Source organism: Peromyscus eremicus, chromosome 14 (assembly GCF_949786415.1).
Source record: "Peromyscus eremicus chromosome 14, PerEre_H2_v1, whole genome shotgun sequence".
NCBI classification, from domain to species: domain Eukaryota; kingdom Metazoa; phylum Chordata; class Mammalia; order Rodentia; family Cricetidae; genus Peromyscus; species Peromyscus eremicus.
The window spans coordinates 68,007,888-68,029,145 of NC_081430.1; the positions used below are offsets into that span (position 1 = coordinate 68,007,888).

Consider the following 21,258-nt stretch of genomic DNA (forward strand, 5'->3'; position numbering starts at 1 on the left):
TGTATATTTCACATAAAATACCTGTGCCACAATTTATTTACAGTATCTCGCAATTAGGCCTTTAGATTATTTCTGATTTGTCACTATATAAATAATGTTGTTATGAATCTCTTATAAATACATGTGCATAGTTCTGATAATTTCCTTAGAATCGATTCCAGGAAATGGAATTGTTCGGGGCAAAAATTATATGTATTTTTAACTTTTTATTAATTCCAACACTGTCTGAGTGTACCTATAATGTGTATATATGTGCATGTGAGCACAAACACACACACACACACACACACACACACACACACACACACACACACTTACCAGAAAGGTTTATTTCTTTTCTTTTCTTTTCTTTTCTTTTTCCTTTGTTTTTTGAGACAGGGTTTCTCTGTGTAACAGCTCTGGCTGTCCTGGAACTCACTCTGTAGACCAGGCTGGCTTTGAAGGTTATTTCTTTTTAACTAATGTGTCTTTGCTTGGAAGACGGAGGTTTTCCCTGTATCCCTATCAGGAATTTGAACTTCATTTTGCATTAGTTTCTTTCTTTTTCTGTTGAGGTATGTATACACACAGTGCTATCAGTGTGAAGTCACGAGCAAGCAAACACACAGAGATTTATGGTCACTGACAGATTTGGGATGATTTATGGAATTTTGCTTCCAAATAAAAATAAATCAAATTTCTGCTAAGTGATTTCCTTATTCTTTCCCAGGCTCCGAGGCTGCAGCATTGGCATTGCCTCTTTGAATGCTGTTCCTCAGTAGCATTAGCGCAGCAGAAGTACCTAATCGCTATGCATTGGCGCTTTGAGACGCACCTAGTACACGATCTCTTTATAGCCCATGGCTCTGCTCCTGCTCTACGATTCCTCTTCATGAATTAACTTTCTGTTCTGTCTCCTCAGCTCCCCCAGCCTCTCTGTGGAGACACTGTTACTTTGGAGGCCTTCTCAGCATTTAAGCAGACAGAGGATCCTTCACTAGAAATTCAAGTTCTATCATTAGACAGACTTCAAAGAAAAGTAACAGTCCCTTTACATTTTTGTTGCCAAGATACAGTTTCCTAGGCACCATGTATTTTCTCTAAAATATTTCTAGCATACTCAGAGCTGGTTATCTCTCCTGGTTTAATATTTGCTGAACAGATAGAATATATTTTTTTCTTTACAAAGTTTAAGTTAAGAAAATTAGTAACACATTCTGATAGTATTTCTGTTATATAATAATGATTATTTGCTCTATTTGTTCTAATTTTTTTAAATTTCCCTTTCTGCATATCAAAATTCAATAGCTGAGTACCAGCTTCTAGTGGCTTAGAAATATCACATAAGATTAGAATTTCTCTGCTTAGAATACAAAATCCAGCATGCAAAAACTTGAAAGAACGTGTTTGTTTCTTTGTCCGTTTTCTGTTGCTGTGACAGAAAACCTGAGACTGGATGATTTTTTTGAAGAAAAGAGATTTATTGTGACTCACTCTCTTAAGGCGGGTAAGCACATGGTCACATGACTCGTGTCTAATGAGGGTCCTAACATGACAGACAACTGAAGGGCAAGGAGCTGTCCAGAGAGACAGCATGTCAGGGCAGCGTCACTCTTCTTTCCTATTTTGATCAACTCTCATTCCTTCTCTCCATTTTCTCCCCTTTCTACCCCTCAGCCCTTTTCCCTGGCAGCATCACGTGCTCTGTTTTTAAACCTGCCAAGTCCATTTAGTGCGCCTGTGTGCGCATGGGTAAGGACCATCTGTTGGAATGGAGGTGGCCTCTCAGAGCCCACATCTCTAAAGAGAACCGGCCCTCCCTCTCCCAGCAGCCATCATTTGCCAGTAGACCCTCAGCTAGGAGTGGGACTTCATGAGTCCCCGCCCCCATGCATGCCAGGATCCCGCTGACTTGATCTTGTGCAGGTCTTGTACGTGCAGTCATGGCTGCTGTGAGTACGATGTGCAAGGACCCTGTCATGTCTGGCAGATACTGTTTGCTGCATCCAGCTCTTACAATCCTCCCTGCCTCTCTGCTCTAACCTGAGCCCAGTGTACTGTAGATGTCCCATTTAGAGCTAAGAACTCTGTAAAGTCTTGTTCTCTGAGTAATGACCAATTGTGGGTCTCTGGATTAATTACCACCTACTGCAAAAAGAAGTTTCTCTGATGAGGATTGAAATAGGCACTGATTTTTGGATATAAAGGTAAGAACTTAAGGGACAGTTTATTACTTTGTGCATTTAGCAGGAGAATAATAAGTTCTCCCCTAAGCCAGGCACGGGTTTGGTCCAGTGCCTAGTTACCAGGTCTGGGTTCTGTCTGGAGTGGGCATTACATCTGATCAGAAAAAGCGGCTGGTTGCTCCCATGACATTCATGCCGCTGTTGCGCCAGTGAGAAACTATTGCCTGGTGGTGGTTATTGTAGCTCACACAGTTCACAGCTGGCTAAGACTCTTGATTACTTTGCTTCCCTGTTAGTGTACATAGAACCTTTTAGCTCCATGAAAGCTAGCCAGTAGGGATGAAGATTCCAGGTTGGTACCAGCTTGATTTCTTTACAACTTATGACTTAAGTATGTGGTGATTTCAGTAATAATGGCTTACCATTAACTTCTATAGAGTGAATAATGGAACAGGAGGATTAATGGAGTAGAACAATGGGGTATAGGGGAGGGGAGGGGGTATGGGAAGGGATTACTAACATTAAAGACTTTTGAAATAGTTTTTTTCCAACATAATTTTTTATTGCTTATCTGGGAATGATACACAATGCACCCTGAGCACACTTGCTTCCCAGTCTTCCCAGGTCCACCCCCCCACCCCCCCGCCTTTGTACCCTCTCCAAAAAAAGAACATGAATACACCGAGTCCAATTTGTGTTACCCGTATTCTCACTGGAGCATGGTCAAACTCCCAGTGGCCTGCACCTTAGAGAAAACTGAGTCCTTCCCTGTGCCCCTGCCGGAAGCCGTCAGCTGTGAAGAGCTACTCCAGCATTTTATCACAGTTTTTAAGGCTCTCTTCAATGGCTTCCTGTCTAGACTGGTTCTTTCAGGGGTGGGGGCGGGGAGAGGTTGTCTTCAGTGTCTCTCACTCTCAGCTGTGAGTCTGCAGTCATCCGTGCCACTGCAGAAGAAGCGTCCTCATCTGTAATGGCCAGCACCAGCACTTTTAAGTCCTCTCCTGCTGTGATTCATCTAGTCCTGCAGAGCAGAACTTAGCACACTCTTCTGAGAACTCACGAGTCCTTCAAGAAAGACAGTATGTTCACAAGAGTTTTCATGACCTTATCACTTCCTAATGGTCCCTCCACCTCTCCATGGGAACCAATTTCAACATGTCTCAGAGGGAACAGAGCATATTCAAACCATTGCCAGGTGGTTCTCTGCTGCTGAGCATCAGTCCATGTCCACCATAGTGGAACGCTTTCCCTACCTGGCTCGCTTCTGACATCTGTTTCCTTTCTTTTTCTCTTTTGAGACTTGAATACTGTTTGGGGAATTGATTCTAAGTTTAGTTTAAGAAAACATATTCAAGAAGGCAAAAATCTGATGAGGACAAATCTTGGTTTAGGGCGGGCACAGGAGATAGCTCAGTGCTAGAGTGCTTGTTTAGCACACTAAAAGCCCCAGATTTCATACCCACTACTGCAAAAACAAACAAACAAACAAACAAACAAACAAACAAACACGGTCAGACTTACCTATGTCATCCACTTCTGCCCTGCAAAGGCAGAGCCAGGACCAACAAACAGGAAACATGCACTGATCTTTGCTCTTCCATATTCCTGATACCCACTGTGGTGGTTTGAAAGAAAATTGTCCCCAATGGGAGTGGACCTATTAGGAGGTGTGGCTTTGTTGGAGTGGGTGTGGCTTTGCTGGAGGAAGTGTGCCACTGTGGAGGTGGGATTTGAGGTCTCATATATGCTCAAGATACTGTCCAGTGTTTCTTGTGACACTTCCTGTTGCCTGCAAGCCAGGATATAGGACACTCAACTACTCCTCCAGCACCATGTCTGCCTGCATATCACCATGTCCCACCATGATGATAATGAACTGAACCTATGAACTTTAAGGGAGCCACCCCAATTAAATGTTTTCCTTTGTAAGAGTTGCTGTGGTCCTGGTGTCTCTTTATAGCAGTAGAAACCCTAAGACACCCATCTTGTCTCAAATTCTCCCCATCTCTCATCTCCCTCCGACTGATCTGACCCCACGCAACCCTGTCAACCAATTCTGTCTGTGCCGTGTTTCTTCTAACCCCTCAAACATTCCAAACACTCACACATTCTCAGAGCTAGACATATTGTACATACTATGTTGTATCTTGAGTTATTAGAATATGCAATGGCATTTATTGCAAATGAGCCTCTTCATTCTTTGCAATTGTATTATATTTCATAGGTGAATAAACCACACTTGATTAAACAGTCTCTCATTTGATGGACATTTATATTGCTTCTTGTATTTTGTCTCTGTGTGAGAGGCACATGCCACCACACTTGGCTTCCTACTTCTCACTACACAAAAATCAACTTAAACCACAGTTCTAAGTATAAAATAGGGACAGCAGACAGAAGTTACAAACAAGCAACTAGTAAGAAACTTATCAAGACTTTACATATAAAAAGATATTCAGTGTCATGCAAATAAAGCTGAAAAGATACTGATAAGCAGTTAATGTATCTGATTTATGAAGGTCAAGGGTTTGACAGCTCCTTGCATGGTTGATCAGTCATTGCAGGGGGACAGACACTAAAATGAATACAGTATCTTTATAGCGGTTAGGCAAATAACTATGAAAAGTGTAAATGCACGTATTCCCTAACTTAGAAAGGCTGTTTGTTGTTAGTGATTGTGCTGGCACACATAACTTGTGCTAACCAGCAGGTCTCTAGTTGAATTTAAGACCCTCCCAACAACAGGGAAACCATGCCTGGTACTGGAAACCTACTCCTCAGGGCCAGTGAAGTCATGGATCTTGGAGGAAAATCTCCAACCAGCACAATCTCTAGTACTACCTTTTAAAGAAGGTTTTCTTTATTTTTGTTTTCTGTGTAAGAGTGTTTTGCCTATGTGTCACGTGCATGCAGTGCCTGAAGAGGCCAGAAGAGGGCATAGGAACCCTTTGCTTACTACATAGTCCAGGCTAGCCTCAAATTCAGGGTCCTCTTGTCCCCGGCCTCACCAGTTACTGGATTGCCACCGTCTGCCACCATGGCTAGCAGTACAGTGCAATTTTAAATTTAAAATTAATTAGCATATTGATTATAGTATTTAGCTGCAAAGTGTTAAAATGGCCCAGACTAATATTAATTAGATGAGTAAGACAAGCTTTCCATACTATAGGTAATGACTTTTCTGCTCTATTTCAGTTAAGATAGAGTGTTATTGATGCTGGTATAGAAAAGCTTGATTTCTCTTATACTTGATCCAAGTATCAATTCCTGACAGATTTAAATATCAAAAGCAAAACTTTAAAGCCCAATAGATGTGAATATTTTTCATATTTTCATAAGGAGTTTATAAAATATAGCCAAGTGCTAAATCTATAAGAATATTATAATAAAATTTATTATTAAATTGACAATTGCTCTACATCAGCGTTAACTTGTGAAGAGTGGAAAGGCACATGTGTCTTGTGCTGTGGTTTTGCATGTTGGATATATGTTGTTCTCCTGTATTTTCTGTTTGTCATTTCAATGCCTCTTGTGTTTAGATGTTCATGTCTTCCTCGGACTGGGGAAATTTCTGCTGTAATTTCACTGGAGACTCTATGCTGTAGTATTTATCTTCACTCCTCTATCTCATGAGTTCTTAAGATTGGGTCTGTTGATTGGGTCCTAGAGTTCCTGGTCATTTGGGTCATAGTTTTTTTCTGTTTATTTTGTAAAATATGGGGTCTGGAGAGATGGCTCAGTGCTTAAGAGTACTTGTTGGCTCTTCCGGATGACCTGAGCTCAGTTCACAGTGCCCAAATCAGGTGACTCACAACTGGCTATAACTCCAGCTCCAGGGATCCAGTGCCCTCTTCTGGCCCCATGGGCACCTGCACACACATGGCATACTCACTCAGAGATACATACCACACATATAAATAAAAAATAAAAATGTGTATGTATGTGTTTGGACATGCATGTGGAGGTCTGAAAACAAGGTTTTGGAGTCGGTTACCACTTTGTATAGAAGTATGAAGGTCTGAGTTTGATTTCCAGCAGCAAACAGAGACCAGGCATGGTGGCACACACCCAGAAGCCCAGCACTGGGAAAGTGGAAACAGTGGGGTCCCTGGGGCAGGCTGGCCAGCCAGTCAGGTTGAATGAGTGAACTCCAGATTCAGTGAGACATCTTGTCTCAGAAAATAAGGCAGAGAGTGATTGAAGAAGACCCTTGATAAAGACCTGTGACCTCCATCTGTGCGCACGCCCATGTGCATGTACTCTCTCACATCCACTCATGCATATGCACAGAGAAGCATTGCAGGGACCCTCTGTTTAAATAACCAAGCTTATTCTTAGAGGATGGAGGATGTGCAAAATACAGTCATGGTAGTCATCTGCTACAAAAGTTAAATACTGCTTAGATTTTTTTTCTTGTTTAGTAAAGAACTTTGGACCAATTTAGAACATTTTGAAAAGAAAATAATGGTTGATTGAGTCACATGACCAGGAAGACTAAGTCTCTGGTCTGGACTAAGTGATATGGTCCGAATAAAACAAAACACGTGACTGGAATGTCCCAATTACATTTGAGAGTTGAGAGGTGCCTGTTTCCTGGTGTTTTGAGATAATTAGCTAAAGTACTCGATACTTGGCTCAACAGGTGGGTTTTCAGAGAAGTCAAGCGAATGGAGCTCAGAAGAGGAGGAGCCAGTGAAGAAGGCAGGACCTGTCCAAGTCCTCATTGTCAAAGATGACCATTCCTTTGAGTTAGACGAGGCCGCGCTGAACCGGATCCTTCTCTCGGAGTCCGTCAGAGACAAGGAGGTGGTTGCTGTGTCTGTTGCTGGAGCCTTTAGAAAAGGAAAGTCTTTCCTCATGGACTTCATGCTGCGGTACATGTACAACCAGGTAGGGAAGGGCGTCTAAGACATTGCCTTCCTGTGCCTCTTCCATGTCACATTCTTATTAGCACTGAGTATTTCTGTTTCTATTATTATGTGTGCCTCATGTAAAGGCTGTGGCAGGCTAATTTCTGTTATTATGTGTGCCTCGTGTAAAGGCCGTGTGCAGCCATTCCAACCTCAGTGCTTTGGGAACAAACCACATGATTTTATTTGGAAGCTACTGTGCTGCATTTACCTGAAGATATAACTTACTTTTTACTCTTTTAAAAATTAGCACTAGCATAGTAATATAACTATGAATTTTACATGTATTTAAAATGTCAAGTAGGTTTCACTATAAACTTTTCTTTTTAATAACTTCCCCACAATGTTTGTGATGACATCCTTAAATATGAGGCAAATTTTAAGGAATTTCATAGTGAGCACTTGGGTGCCGACACCTCTGTTATTCCATAGACATTAATGTTCCTGATTTATCATGTATGCCCGTATGTACTCATTCTTCCTAGTCATTCATCACTCCATGATATTAAAAAACTTCAAATTATATTGCTAACATCAGTGTACTTTCTCCACGTTTCCATATAAATCATATATTATTCTCATAGCTTTTGTTTTTAAGTACAATCTATATGGAGAAACACAAATATTAAAGTGCATCTGTTTATTTTTATAAATGCGTATCCCTATACAGTCCAGAACTCAAAACAGAGACCACCATTCTCTCTAGAAAGTTCCTTCACAACCTTTGCTAGTCCGCTCCCACTTTGTCCTAACCCCAGAGGCAACTGATAGTGTCTGACAAATCATGTGATACAAAAATGTGACTTCTAAGGACCTTGGCTATACCAAATGCAGAAGGATGGATGGGAAATTAGAACAAGGCTAGAGGCTGGTATCCCCACCCCACAACCCCCCCACCCCCACCCTCCCACCCCCGCCCCAGTGAATTCCAGTGCAGACATGGAGTTTTGAAGTAAAAGAGCTATACCACCCAAAGAATTTTATATTCTGAAGCACTAGATAGGTTGAGGCAGAAGAATTACAAGTTAAGAATTAGCCAGCTGGGTGTGGTGGCACACACCTTCAATCCCTGTACTTGGGAAACAGAGACAGGTGGATCTCTGTGAGTTCGAGACAAGCCTGGTCTACAAAGTAAGTTCCAGGACAGCCAGGGCTGTAGCAAATTCCAGGCCAGCCTGAGCCACAAGACAAGACTGTCACAAAAGGGCTCTGGACTGTGTCTTCATAGCACTGTTTTAGTTTGATCTTTTAGGTCTGAGGTATTTTAAGACAACTTTGAGGCTAACCTTTAGCTTTAGTTCAAACAAATGAGGAACAGAAGTACTAAGAAAATTCAGGCTTTGAAAGCAAGCAAGACTATTTTAAGTCCTGATTTCTAGCACAGCAAAGGTGTTCTGGTACTTCACATAGATGGGTCATTGATATACATTCTATTCAAGTCAAGTTGCCTGTGGTAAAGAGTGCTTGCTTGGATCCCATTTTTCTTTGTCTCCACCTCGTGGAGCATTAACAATGAGAGACAGAATGTAAGCACTGGCCGTGCTGTTCCCTGCAGAAGGGCAGGCATCAGGGTTAGTGTTAGGGTTAGGGCATCACGGACCGTGTGGACCTATTCTAGTGTGGACCTATTCTAGTGTGGACCTGTTCTAGCCCCTCTTCTGCACATACAACTGTCACTCATGTTAGAATGGCAAAACTTGATTTTAAATGGGGCAAATTATGTTCTTTTTAGCAGGAATATTGTTAACTTTATTTTATGCCTGAAACATAGTATTCAATATTTAATCATTAAAGATATGATGAATACGTGCCTGAATGCATGAAACAAGCTAAATTTTCAATCTTCCAAAGTCACTATTTATGGATATAACCCTTGTCTTTCAAAGTTATTTTTCTGGGATAGAACTTTTATAATATTATTTTCCTCAGTTAATGTTGCAGTAATGTTATTTTCCTAATTCATAACCATCACAATTTATCCATTGAAATATACTTCCCAGCTGTTTTTGTATGTAGCATATTTTGATTAATTTAAATATCTACATTGACTAGTTAGTATCAATTGACTCCTTGCATTGTGTCAGGCACCAAGGAGGATACCAAAGAAGACAGCATTTATATACTAAAGCGTATTATGGTTTGGATAAGGAGGCAGAATCAAGGCATGTGAAAAAATGTGAGCAATGCTCAGCTCTGAATGGACACCTGTATCACACACCTACCTTCCAGGGCTTCTGGATCATTGTAGAAGAGAGGCTAGAAAGCATTTAAAAGCCAAACACGGTGAATGAATTCAGGGAAACAGTGTCTTCCAAACACAACATAGCAGTCACATGAACTCACAGAGGCTGGGACAACACACACAAGACCTGTGCAAGCGCAAGCCATCCCACATCTCAACATGGAGGGGGAAGTGGGCACAAAAACCACCCTAGCAAGGAGCTGCTGACAGTTGGTAGGGGAAGTTGAAGGGACATTCTAGGCTAAGAGGAATGAGTGTGCTGTTTGCATTAAACAAAGAGTACATCTTCCATGGAGTGGATCTTATATTGGAAATGAAGACGTAAGACTGAGTAGCACAGATGGTGCAGCCCATTATTATGCTTTTTATGAGGATCTAAAATCGCTTTATAGAATAAGACAGGATGTAACACACACACTCTCCACCCAAGCCTCAGCCATCATTGTGGAAGAGGGGGTGGGAAGATTGGAAGATCTAGAGGCTGTGGATGACTACAAGGAGACTTTTCTGGATACAAAAGGGGCAGTTTGCCCTTGTGAACTAGCTCATGGCTGCATGAACTGTGCATGCTCAAGCCAGACACAATCCCAGCACAGACGCAGGCGGTGATCACGACATCTCACCCCAGCTGATGAACTGTTGGTAACTGGTGTCTGTCAGGAGGAGGAGGGTTAGTTTCTTTAAGGGTGGTACCCCTGCCAGGTCAACCATGTTCTCATGGATGGCTGCACAATCAAGATTGCGTTGGCAGCCCTCACTGGATGTGTGTTTGTCTATTTGTTTCATGAAGACACACACACAGGAGGGTGGGTATGGAGTGGGTAGTACATCTGGGAAGAATTGGGGGAGGGGAATGAATATGATCAAGGTATTATATATAACATTTTCAAAGAATTAATGAAAATATTTTTAAAGATAAGATATAACAAAATTATATTTTATACTAGTTTGTGTAGACTTACTAATTCAACTAGTTTACTCCCCAATTTCTCTGCATTTGTAAAGTTTTGTATTTTAGTTTATACAAGGCTTTTAGCTCAAGGATTATATAGTGAGGTCTTCCAAAAACTAATAATTTATCCCCACAACAGATATCAAAGTGAGTATAGCTACTATTACCCAAGGTTAGTGGTGAAAATTTGCAAAATCTAAGTGATTCTTTGTATTTCTTGTCTCACCTGATATTAGTTCTGACATAATTTTCAGTTTAGTTCTTCTTCTTTTGAGTTCTCAAATCCCTCTTATATCTGTTCCCTTCTGCCCCTCCCCTCTGTCCAGGCCCTGGTTCAGGTCCACAAGCATATTTTGGCTTTTATAATAATCTACTTTTTGGTCCTTCCTGCTGTTCATCATCTCACTAGCTCTTTACTCCCTCTAGAATAATCTTTCCCTCACAGTTGTGATGGTGATTCCCTCTGCGTCTTCCTGACTCCCTTTGCCTGCAGGATAAACATCTGTATTGGGCGCCTTCCTGGGCCTTTAGAATCCAGCAGTCTAACCTCTCTGCTTGCCAATCTTCTCCCCCACAACCTCTGTACCAGAGCATTTGTCTGTGACCTTATGTGGTGCTCCTCCTCCCTTCCAGACTCCTCCTCCCTTCCTGACTCCTCCCTCCCTTCTTTCTTTCCTTTGCTCTTTCTTGACTTCTTATTTCCTGGATTGTCTTCTCCAGGTTGTTCACCTGGGTAGTTCCCAAACAGTCTTCTGACATCACCTTCTCAGTAAGTCTTACCTCATCAAGAATTAGTTGTTCCAGAGAGATAGTTTAGAGGTTTAAGAGTACTTACTGCTCTTCCAGAGGACCAGAGTTCAAGTCCCAACACTCATGTCAGGCAGCCCACAACCTCCTATAACTCTAGCTAGAGGGGATCAAACACCCTCTTCTGGCCTGCAGGGGCACCTGCACACATATATGTATACTCACACCAGACACACATACACATAAATGAATGAATAAGCGAATCAGTTGTTCCATTTCCCATGTTACATTTCCACTTATACTTTATATACATTTCCATCCTGACATATGCATATATATTATACACATGTGTATGTGTATAAATTATAGTGATGTTAGCCACTAACATAAACCATAACAGATGGTTGCTCCTCTGTAATTACCTTTGAATAAATAAAATGACTATATCAGTGTAACAGATATGCACACGCTTTTCCTTTTAATTTGAGCTATAGAAAAAGAAGCATCAAAAAAGATGAGAGGAAAAACCATACATGCATATCCAATTCTAATCATAGTCTTTATTAAATTTATAGGAATCTGTTGACTGGGTTGGAGATTACAATGAACCATTGACTGGATTTTCATGGAGAGGTGGATCTGAACGAGAAACCACAGGAATCCAGATATGGAGTGAAGTTTTCCTTGTCAATAAACTTGATGGTAAAAAGGTATGACACTTTTTAAATAAAATTAAAATTTTAATTTCAATAGTAACTTTTCACATAATGCTACAGGGGTAAGAGAGACTCTTATTGAATGATCCCTGTCAAACTGGTTAGTGATCCCAGGAGATAAAAACCATAACGTACACAGAATAGCAGATAGCAAGCTGATATTTTTACATCGTCTCAATGTTATGATTTTATCCTAGGTTAACAGAGAATGTTAAAAATGACTGCACCCAGCAGCTATTAATATTTCTTGTGGCATTCATAGCACATGTAAGAAGTTACCTTTCAAGTATTCGTGGATAATAGATTCCTTTAGTTCTTCTGGTGCTAATGTCATGGTAACCTGGTACCCTGGCTGTTGTGTACAGTATCAGTGATGTACTCTGTTCACCTGTAGGTGGCGGTGTTACTGATGGATACTCAGGGAACCTTTGACAGTCAGTCAACTTTGAGAGACTCGGCCACAGTGTTTGCCCTCAGCACGATGATCAGCTCAATACAGGTATGGAGTAAAGTAAACCTATCTGTGGATGTTTCTTAACTAAAATTCATGGGTAGTGTTTCTACATACACATGGCGATGAGACCAAGATCATGGCAAATCATAGGTGTTGCTCAGTTAACTGCCAGGAATAGTTATTGTTACTGTAGTCTAATTACTGATAAGTTTCTAAATTGGCTGCTTTAGTCCAAAATAGCTTTAGTATTGTTACTTTTTCTGTTAGAGTTTACAATACATTAAATAATATTAAATTTTATAGCTAGGGATGTAGATCAGTTGGTAGTGTCTTTGCCTTGCATTTACAAGGTCCCGGGTTCAATCCCCAGCACCACATAAACCAGATATGGCGGGGAATGCCTGTTGTCCCAGTACTGAGGAGATAGAGGCTGGAGGAACAAGAGTTTAAAGTCATCTTTGGTTATGCAGTGAGTCTGAGGCCAGCCTGGGCTACGTGTGACCTTGTCTCAGAGCTGATATGCTGAGGTCAGTCTCCTTAACACTGAGGTGGAAGGAGAGAGAAGACTCCACAGAGCTACCCTTCGACCGACACGCACAGCCCATGGCTCCCTTCCCCGACACACACACATCCCTCACACAGACAACAGTAAGAAATAAATCACTGGTGGAAATGTTTCTAAAATGTGAAAGCTGTATATGTTCAAAGCTTTAAAAAACAGTTTACACTTATATGTAAACTGTGTTTTTAAAGCTTTTTAATTCCATTTCTTTTGCTCTTTCCTTTCTGTTTTTAGAAGTATTTATTATTGGGCCAGGCAGTGGTGGCGCATGCCTTTAATCCCAGCACTCAGGAGGCAGAGGCAGGCAGATCTCTGTGAGTTTGAGGCCAGCCTGGTCTACAGAGTGAGATCCAGGACAGGCACCAAAACTACACAGAGAAACCTTGTCTTGAAAAAACCAAAATTAATTAATTAATTAATTAATTAAAAAATATAAAATAAAATAAAATAAAAAGAAGTAGTAGTACTGTTGGGCAGGGTGGGGGATTATAGGCTTTCTAAATTGTCCTGAAAGTCTGTGGAGGGCTTTACCATACAGAGACAATGTATGGCTGAAAAGATTTTAAGGACTGCTGTTAGATGTTTTCTGTCTATTAATGACAGCAGGGAGCGGAGGTACAGAAGAAACAAAGCAGGTCTCTTTTGTTTTGGTTTGGATTTTGAGACAAGGTTTCTCTGTGTAGTCTTGGCTGCCCTGGAACTCGCTCTGTAGACCAGGCTGCTGGCCTTGAACTCACAGAGAGATCCACTTGCCTCTGCCATCTGAGTGGGTCCACCACCACCCAGCCCCCCCTTTTTTTGAGGCAAGATGGCTTGTAAAAGTGGGAAAGCCAAAACAGAGTGAGCCAGTCCAGTCCAGGCTGTGATCATATGCAGATGGAGTAATGGAGCTAGTGAGCAGACAGGCAGACAGACATTCTGTGTGATCTCTGCCCAGACAGGTACAAAGGAAGAGGGAGGGTGAACTGAATTTCTAAAAAAATGAATTGAAAAGAAAAGTTATAGTTATAACCCATGATTGATGCTTAAAAAAAAAAAAATCTACGTCTTGGGGCCGGAGAGATGGCTCTGAGGTTAAGAGCACTTGTTGCTCTTGCAGAGGACCTGGGTTCAGTTCCCAGCACCCACATGGTGGCCCACCGCCATCCATAGTTCTGTTTCCAGGGGATCTAACTCTCTTCTGACCTCTGCAAGCACCCGGCACACATGTGCTGTACACACATGGCATACAAACAAAATGTTCTTACACATAAAGTAAAAGATAAAGCTAACAAGGAATTTTTTATAAGATCGGCACAAGAAAGCTATTCATAAAATACAGGTTATTCTTGTAATACAAAAACCTGCTGCTTCAGTGAATCTTTGAAGTACCAACCCAAAATCTATTTCCTTTAAAATCAATAGGAAAGATCATTTGCACAAGCCAATTAAAATCAGTTTAACTTTGTTTTTTAACATTCATTATTTAGTATTTATAGTTGACCTGAAAACATTGACTCTTTTCATAGAAAAAGTCTGTTAAGTAATGACTATTTTAAATTAATATCTGAGAAATTGTATTATCTAAATAAGTACAAGAAGGATACTGTTTGTGTTATTTTGGAAACATATAAACAACCTCGATTTTATCTTTGAAGTTACTAATGTTTATCAGCTCAAGAAAAGAAGAAAAGCAGTTTTGTCTTAAGGCTGTGCTGTATGTAGAAGACCAACAAGGCAGGAGCAGAGTGTGAGCCTGGCATTCCAACCTGACTCCTGTGTGGAGGGACTTTCTGCAGACAAATCAGTCAGCGAATTATGAAGAGTTCATTGTAATTTTCCAGTTGAACAGGATAGCCCACTTCTGCAACCCCTGCTTCTTGGGAGTTTGAGGCAGGAGGACTACAACTTTGGGCAACATGATGAAACCTTCTCTCCAAATAAAAAAGGGCTTACGGTGTCACACTGTGAAACCAAACAGTCCCCCAACACACACATTCTCCATGGATGTTGCTCAGGGTTAGATGGATACTCACTTGGTGTGCTTTGAAGAGTGATTATTAAATAGGCCCATAAAATAATAGTAATATTTGGATTCCGCAGCGAGTGACTGCTGTATCTGTCTAACATTTTTATGCTCATTGCACATTGTTCATTATCTGTCAAGCTCTCTTTACTCCTCCCTTGGGGTCTCGTAACTGTGTGTAAGAGAGTTGGTTGTGTAATAACTGACATCTAGGAAAACAGAATGATGAAGTGATGCTGATCATAGTCTCATCTGACTTCTTATCCCTAATCAAGGTGTACAACTTATCCCAGAATGTCCAGGAGGATGATCTTCAGCACCTCCAGGTAAAAGCATGTTTTGTGTATCTGGTGGTCTTTTAGACATGCAGACCAGAATTTTGGGGATTCTCAGACATATGACCACAAGGGCTTGCAGTGTCTCTTGTCTAGTTTTGTCTGGCTACGTTCTTTCAGTTTTCATGTTCTTTTGTTTCTAAACGTGCTTGCTCCCAGTGCTAAATACATGAACATATATGGCAAATCAAAGTGGACAAAGAACGGGCGGTGGTGGTGCACGCCTTTAATCTCAGCACTCTGGAGGCAGAGCCAGGTGGATCTCTGTGAGTTCCAGGCCACCCTGGTCTACAAGCGAGTTCTAGGACAACTAGGGCTGTTACACAGAGAAACCCTGTCTTGAAACAACGACAACAACAACAAAGAAGAGGACAAAGAATCTTGAGTATAAAGAGTCTCTAAATTGCAGTGTCAAAATCTTAAGATGGTGGGTTTGATAATTTGTTTGTACGATGTCTGTTATATGCCAGACTTTGCCCCTTGTGGCTCAGAACTGGTAGAGAAGGCCTGAGGACAACTCAGAATTGGACTTGAGCTGTGATCTGAAGGAGCCTTTGGTGGTACCGAATCTACTCTTGGTGTTTTTTAGATGAGAGAAGTGGGGATGCCAAGATAAGAGCCTTGCTGAGGCTCCCATGGCTAGCTGATGGGCTAAGAACCGTTGTCTGGGTCCTGTGTTCCTTCCAGTCTCCAACACAAGAGTGGATGTTTTCTAGAGAGTTTTCTCGTGTGTGCAGTCCCATTCTCCTCTGACTCAGCATGTGTTACTCTGGAGCAGACGGCAAAGCTTCTGTTTCTCTGATAGCTCTCTTTCTACGTGTTTTACATACAATTTACCTAGCGTGTGTATCAGATCCATGCAGTGAAAGGTGAAACTTTGATAGATATTAAGGACAGTAGAGCAGAGTAACCTGTAGCATTGGAAATATCACTGGGAGTTCTCCTCCAGTGTTGCTACCTGACACGGTTTGGTGTCTCACACTGACCATTTATGACAACTAGGTGATACACAGAATAATCACTAGGTGAATTTCCATAATGAAAGCAACTACTTCTTTGGCAAGTGTCATACCTCAGTCAGTTACTTTCCTAACGACAGCATGGTGCCATTGCATACTGGCTTCTTTAAGTATGTCTACAGAAGGACTAATTTTTGGCAGTGATGCTGAGTTAACAGTGTATTTTGATCATTTAATTTTTTTTTCCTGTAAATGACAATACATTGCTCTGAAGTGATTGTGAATTCAAGTGATGTCAGTACACAAGTCTGCTCAGTGTGCCATCCCTAGACCTGTTGCCTTTTAGACATAGCGAGACTTTGAGCTCATCGCTCGAATGGAGTGTCTATTAGTTACCCTTTGTCCTGCAAGGGCAGCAGCATGAGGCTGGGGTGCTACTGTAAAGGAATGTGGGCAAGGGGGGATTCTAGGTCAGCACTCTTCCCCAACTCCAAGAAGTCTTGTTAGCCCAGTGTGTGAATGGAGCTTGTCCTGTGTCGTGTGGGGAAACATCTAACCCGCCTGGATGACACCAGAAACCTCACCAGTCCTCTCCATGGGCCTGGGCTCACTGAAATCTAACGTTTGTTGAAACAAAAACTCTTGTTGTACTTCATGTTCTTCATTGTAAGCAATAAAAAATAAGAGAAGACAGTACATCTGTTACTAAAGCCAAATGCCTAATTTTTTGCTTTGTTTTTCAAGACAGGATTTCTCTGTGTAGTTTTGGTGCCTGTCCTGCATCTTGCTCTGTAGACCAGGCTGGCCTCGAACTCACAGAGATCCACCTGTCTCTGCCTCCCGAGTGCTGGGATTAAAGGCGTGTGCCTCTGCCCGGCTCAAATGCCTAATTGTGTAACTCGGGTCATTGTAGCTCTAAATTTCCCGGGCTACAGCTTTTGTAAATAGACCCCAGATGTACTGTGGCCCTCTAAGTCAATGTAAGTTCTGCTTTGGAAGGTCATTCCACATGTGCTTCCATCCTACAATTGTTTGTATCAAAGACATGAGTTCTAAGGCTGGGGTCTACCTTTGGAGCAAGTGCTTAGCACTCGGTGCTCAGTTGCTTGCACACATGAAACATATACACATGGAAAAGAAAGAGGGATAGCTTTAAAGTAGAAGTTTCTTCTTAAAATGTAACGTAGTCTTGAATTTTAGCTATGTAATTACTGTATCTCTGCTCTATATAATTAGTGCTTGTTTCCTGACGATTCCTGTGTAATCATGATACTGTAGCATTCTGTTACAGCTGGGGGAAATGAGCAGAAGAAACCCAATAAGTCAACGAATCTCAATCTTTCTCCCCCTCTCCCTCCCCATCCCTTCTCTCTGATTTCCCCCAGCTTTTCACTGAGTACGGCAGGCTAGCGATGGAAGAGACATTCCTGAAGCCTTTTCAGGTAGGTGAAAGTTGAGTGACGGAAAAGTCTTACTGGATTTTTGTGGAATCTGTAATTGTGATTTTCATCAAGGTCATGTTTCTTTCCTTGATTTATTTCATTCAAGAACCATTTGAGGTCAGTGTGGTGGTACATGTCTTTAATTCCAACATTAGGGAGGCAGAGGCAGGAGGATTTATATGAGTTCAAGGAGGGTAGATTGCTGTGAGTTCAAGGCAGGTGGAGCTCTGTGAGTTCAAGGCAGGTGGAGATCTGTGAGTTCAAGGCCAGCCTGATGCACATTGGGCATTCTAGGCCACCCAGGGTTACAGAGTGAGGAAGAAACTGTCTCACAGGAAGAAAGAGAAGGCATTTTAGATTCCTACTCTAAGCTATTTGAGATGAAGAAGAGCTAGAAGTAAGCAATAAAAACATGTCTTAGACATTGGCTCATGTGAGCATATCAGTTTTTCCCTGAATTCAGCCCTGAATGTCACAGCATGGAACCTAAAACAACCAACCTGGGGTAGTAAGAGTCGGTTGCAAAGTCCAGCAGTTGGCTGTCACCAGGGTGGAAACTGGGGGAGAGGCTGGAGTGCCCCTTCTTACATGGTAACATCTCCATTGCCTGAGTGTAACAGCACCAGCCCGGCTGATGGTGGTGTGCCCATTGTGTCGGGTTTCTACGGACTCACTTGTCATCCCCTCAGCTATCAGACTATTGAAACACCAGGTCCCAGAGAATTAGAAACTTCCCAGGAATTCTTTGCTGAGGAAGGAAAAGATTGATGACATAGTGCCAGCCAGAAGAGGAACTGGCCTCTCAGGAAGAGATTTCGCACAGTTCTGTCACTTATTGGACCACTTTGGGCACTGATAGTCAAGGTAGTGGTAGGCCAGTGACAGGCAGGACCGTACTTAGCCAGGATTGTTTAGTTGTGCGTAGCTCTTGCTGTATTTAAACCTAACCTCATCTCGGTACTCCCCCAAATAGACTTGGGGTCGGGGTGGGGTCACTGGACCCGCTCATTTGTTCCCTTTCCAGTGTAGCCACATCAAGTACGTCTGTCTTCTCTCTGTTCTGTCTCTTTTTCTGGCATATTGAGAGGATGGGTGGCTGGCCAGACTTGCCCTGAAGACTCCAGTCATGCTGGGGTCAGCAGCGTTAAGGAAACCTTTGAGCTTAGATTAAGTGCTGTCAGTCAGCAGTTTTCACACTATCTAAAAGTTAACTCCTTCAGCCAGAGCTTGTCCGAGGAAGCCATAGCTCTAGGTGTGCATAACACCCAAGTGAGGGGATATGAGCCCACAGGAAAAACAGTTTAGAAAGGGCAGCGTAAGTGAGAAGCTCTTGTGGCAGACAGTGGACTAAGATGAGCTGTCTGTTTTCTGTTGCCCAGTGACAAATGATGTTAAACACTAACTCCCTTGTGAGAGTGGGGATGAGGGTAGCTTCAGTTTGTAGATTTGACTTGGAGCTCTCCTATCAAATTGCATTCAAGATGTCCAGAAGATATTTCCCTGAAGATGTAAGTGGAGGACTCTTTAGGAGGAGTCTAATCTGGCCCCTGACACTCAGGCAAGCAGCAGAGGAGGTGGTGAGGGCGAGAACAAGAGCACTCCTGATTTATAGTCTTCAGCGTGGTCCACGGCACTTTCTGTGCTCCTGGGTTTCATCGCTTTGGTGATAGTTGAAGTGTTGAGTGGCAATTGCAGTATTGCTTTGACCTGTCTGCTCTCAGGACTGCTGATTCTAGACTGAATTCTAGAAAGGGACCTTAAGTCTTGCCAGCAGGTGTCACTGCTCCTGACACATAAACCAACATGAAGACTAACTGACAGATTGACAGACAGGCAGGCAGGCAGACAGACGAATGGGAGATAGATAGATAGATAGGTAGGTAGATAGATAGATAGATAGATAGATAGATAGATAGATAGGTACATAAATATATACATACATACATAGATGCAGATACATAGATAGATGACAGACAGACAGGAATTATGTCTTTGGTTAAAAAAACTGTCAATGACCTAAAAACAAATAATAGGGAAAACTTTTGCGATTGCCACTTAGTAGTGGACCATGTTGACGTTGTGAAATGTCAGTGAAAAGAGAGTTCGGGGCTGGTGAAATGGCTCAGTCATGTAAGTGCTTGCCACATTAGTTTGAAGACTTGAGTTTGATCTCTGGCAACAGTTGTCAAAAGTCAGGCATAGTGGCACAGCTGCCTGGGACCCCACCTCCCACCCCCACCTCCCACCCTCACCCCATAAGCCTCATGGCCTGTGTGGAGGGTGAGGGGGGAATAATCCTCATTAGAGGTAAAAAATCAAACTCAGGACAATGCCATCTTTCAGACTCTGGGTCATGCCTTCCAGAGACTGACCTTGTGGTTTACTTTTCTTATACACTTAAACATAGAAGAACTTGTGACCTGTGACCTTTACAACAAGAATGAATTCTATTGGCTGATAGAGCTCAGGGCTAGGGCCCAGGGGAAGGATCTGTGATAAGCATAAGAATAGAGTCTATTGATGGAGGATTACTGATCCTCCAGTTCTAGAGGATCCAACACCCTCTTCTGGCCTCCCTGGTAACTGCATGCACATGATACACAGGCATAAATGCAAATAAAAACATTCATATACATAAAATTAAAAAAAAACCAAAAAACTCACAATTTTGACTGAATGAGTCAATAATGACACCTTAAACTAGTATGGGTTTTTAATATGTTTGAAATTGAAATGAGAAACTTATTAAGTAGTAAAGTAATATCCAAAGCCTTTTAATAACATTTGAGATTAAAGCAACTAAATTCAAAACAAAAAGATACTATGCTATACATCATATAATTAAAATGGAAGATGCAAATATATAATACATGTATTATACATGTATATAGTATAATACATAATATAACAAGATGCTCAGGACATAGAACATTAGTGACATAATTCACACTTAGATTAGGAAAAAAAACGTATGAATGAGGCTGAGGAGATGGCTCTGCAGTTAAGGACACTGGCTGTTCTTCCAGAAGATTCAGGTTTTATTCCCATTGTGTACATGATGGCTCACAACCATCAGTGATGCCAGTTCCAGGGGAGCCGATGCCCTCCTATGGCTCCTGTGGGCACCAGACCCTAGAGTGACACACAGACATATATGCAGGCAGAACACCCATGCACATAAAATAATAAAAAGAAATAGAAAATAACAGCATAAAATAGCTTTTAAATGATATTTCACTTTACTTAACAAGTTGTCATAACTGTTTGTTGCAAGCCCCAAGAAGTCAGCTCTAAGCAATGTAACAAACAGATCTACAGATTACTGTCTGTAGTAAGAGACAAAATCACTGGGCAGCGGTGGCGTGCATATACCTTTAATCCTAGCACTCAGGAGGTAGAGGCAGGAGGATCTCACATCTTAAGTGTGATAATCCACCAGGAACCACTTGGTGAACATGTCTATGCTATAAACAACACGGTTCTTTACATTAACTTCACTATGACTTTAGAAGGTGTAATTGAAAAATGACAATGTTTTCCTTTGATGGAAACCTAATTTCCAGTTCCTGAGAAGCTGGTGAGTCTTGGTCAGATGTAGTGGGAGATTGAGCTCCGTATTACACTGCTGTGAATGTCGCTTCCTTGGTCATTTGAGCTTTCCCGAGCCATCCCTGGCTCCACACTGATCTGACTGGATGAGCACATCCTTGGCTTTGGATCTGCGTGGCTAATTGTGGGTGTTTTCTAGATCATCAGGTGTTATTTGAAG

General features: G+C 41.8%; 1 protein-coding gene across 1 annotated transcript in view; it reads left to right on the forward strand.

Annotated features, from left to right (window-relative positions):
• Positions 1-21,258, forward strand: part of Atl1 (atlastin GTPase 1) — an 81,073-nt gene that overhangs the window by 34,579 nt on the left and 25,236 nt on the right. Inside the window, exons 3-7 of the mRNA XM_059279922.1 lie at positions 6,808-7,055; positions 11,592-11,726; positions 12,127-12,231; positions 15,029-15,079; positions 17,433-17,489. Of these exons, the coding sequence (XP_059135905.1) occupies positions 6,808-7,055; positions 11,592-11,726; positions 12,127-12,231; positions 15,029-15,079; positions 17,433-17,489 (596 nt within the window). The remainder of the gene's footprint in view (positions 1-6,807; positions 7,056-11,591; positions 11,727-12,126; positions 12,232-15,028; positions 15,080-17,432; positions 17,490-21,258) is intronic.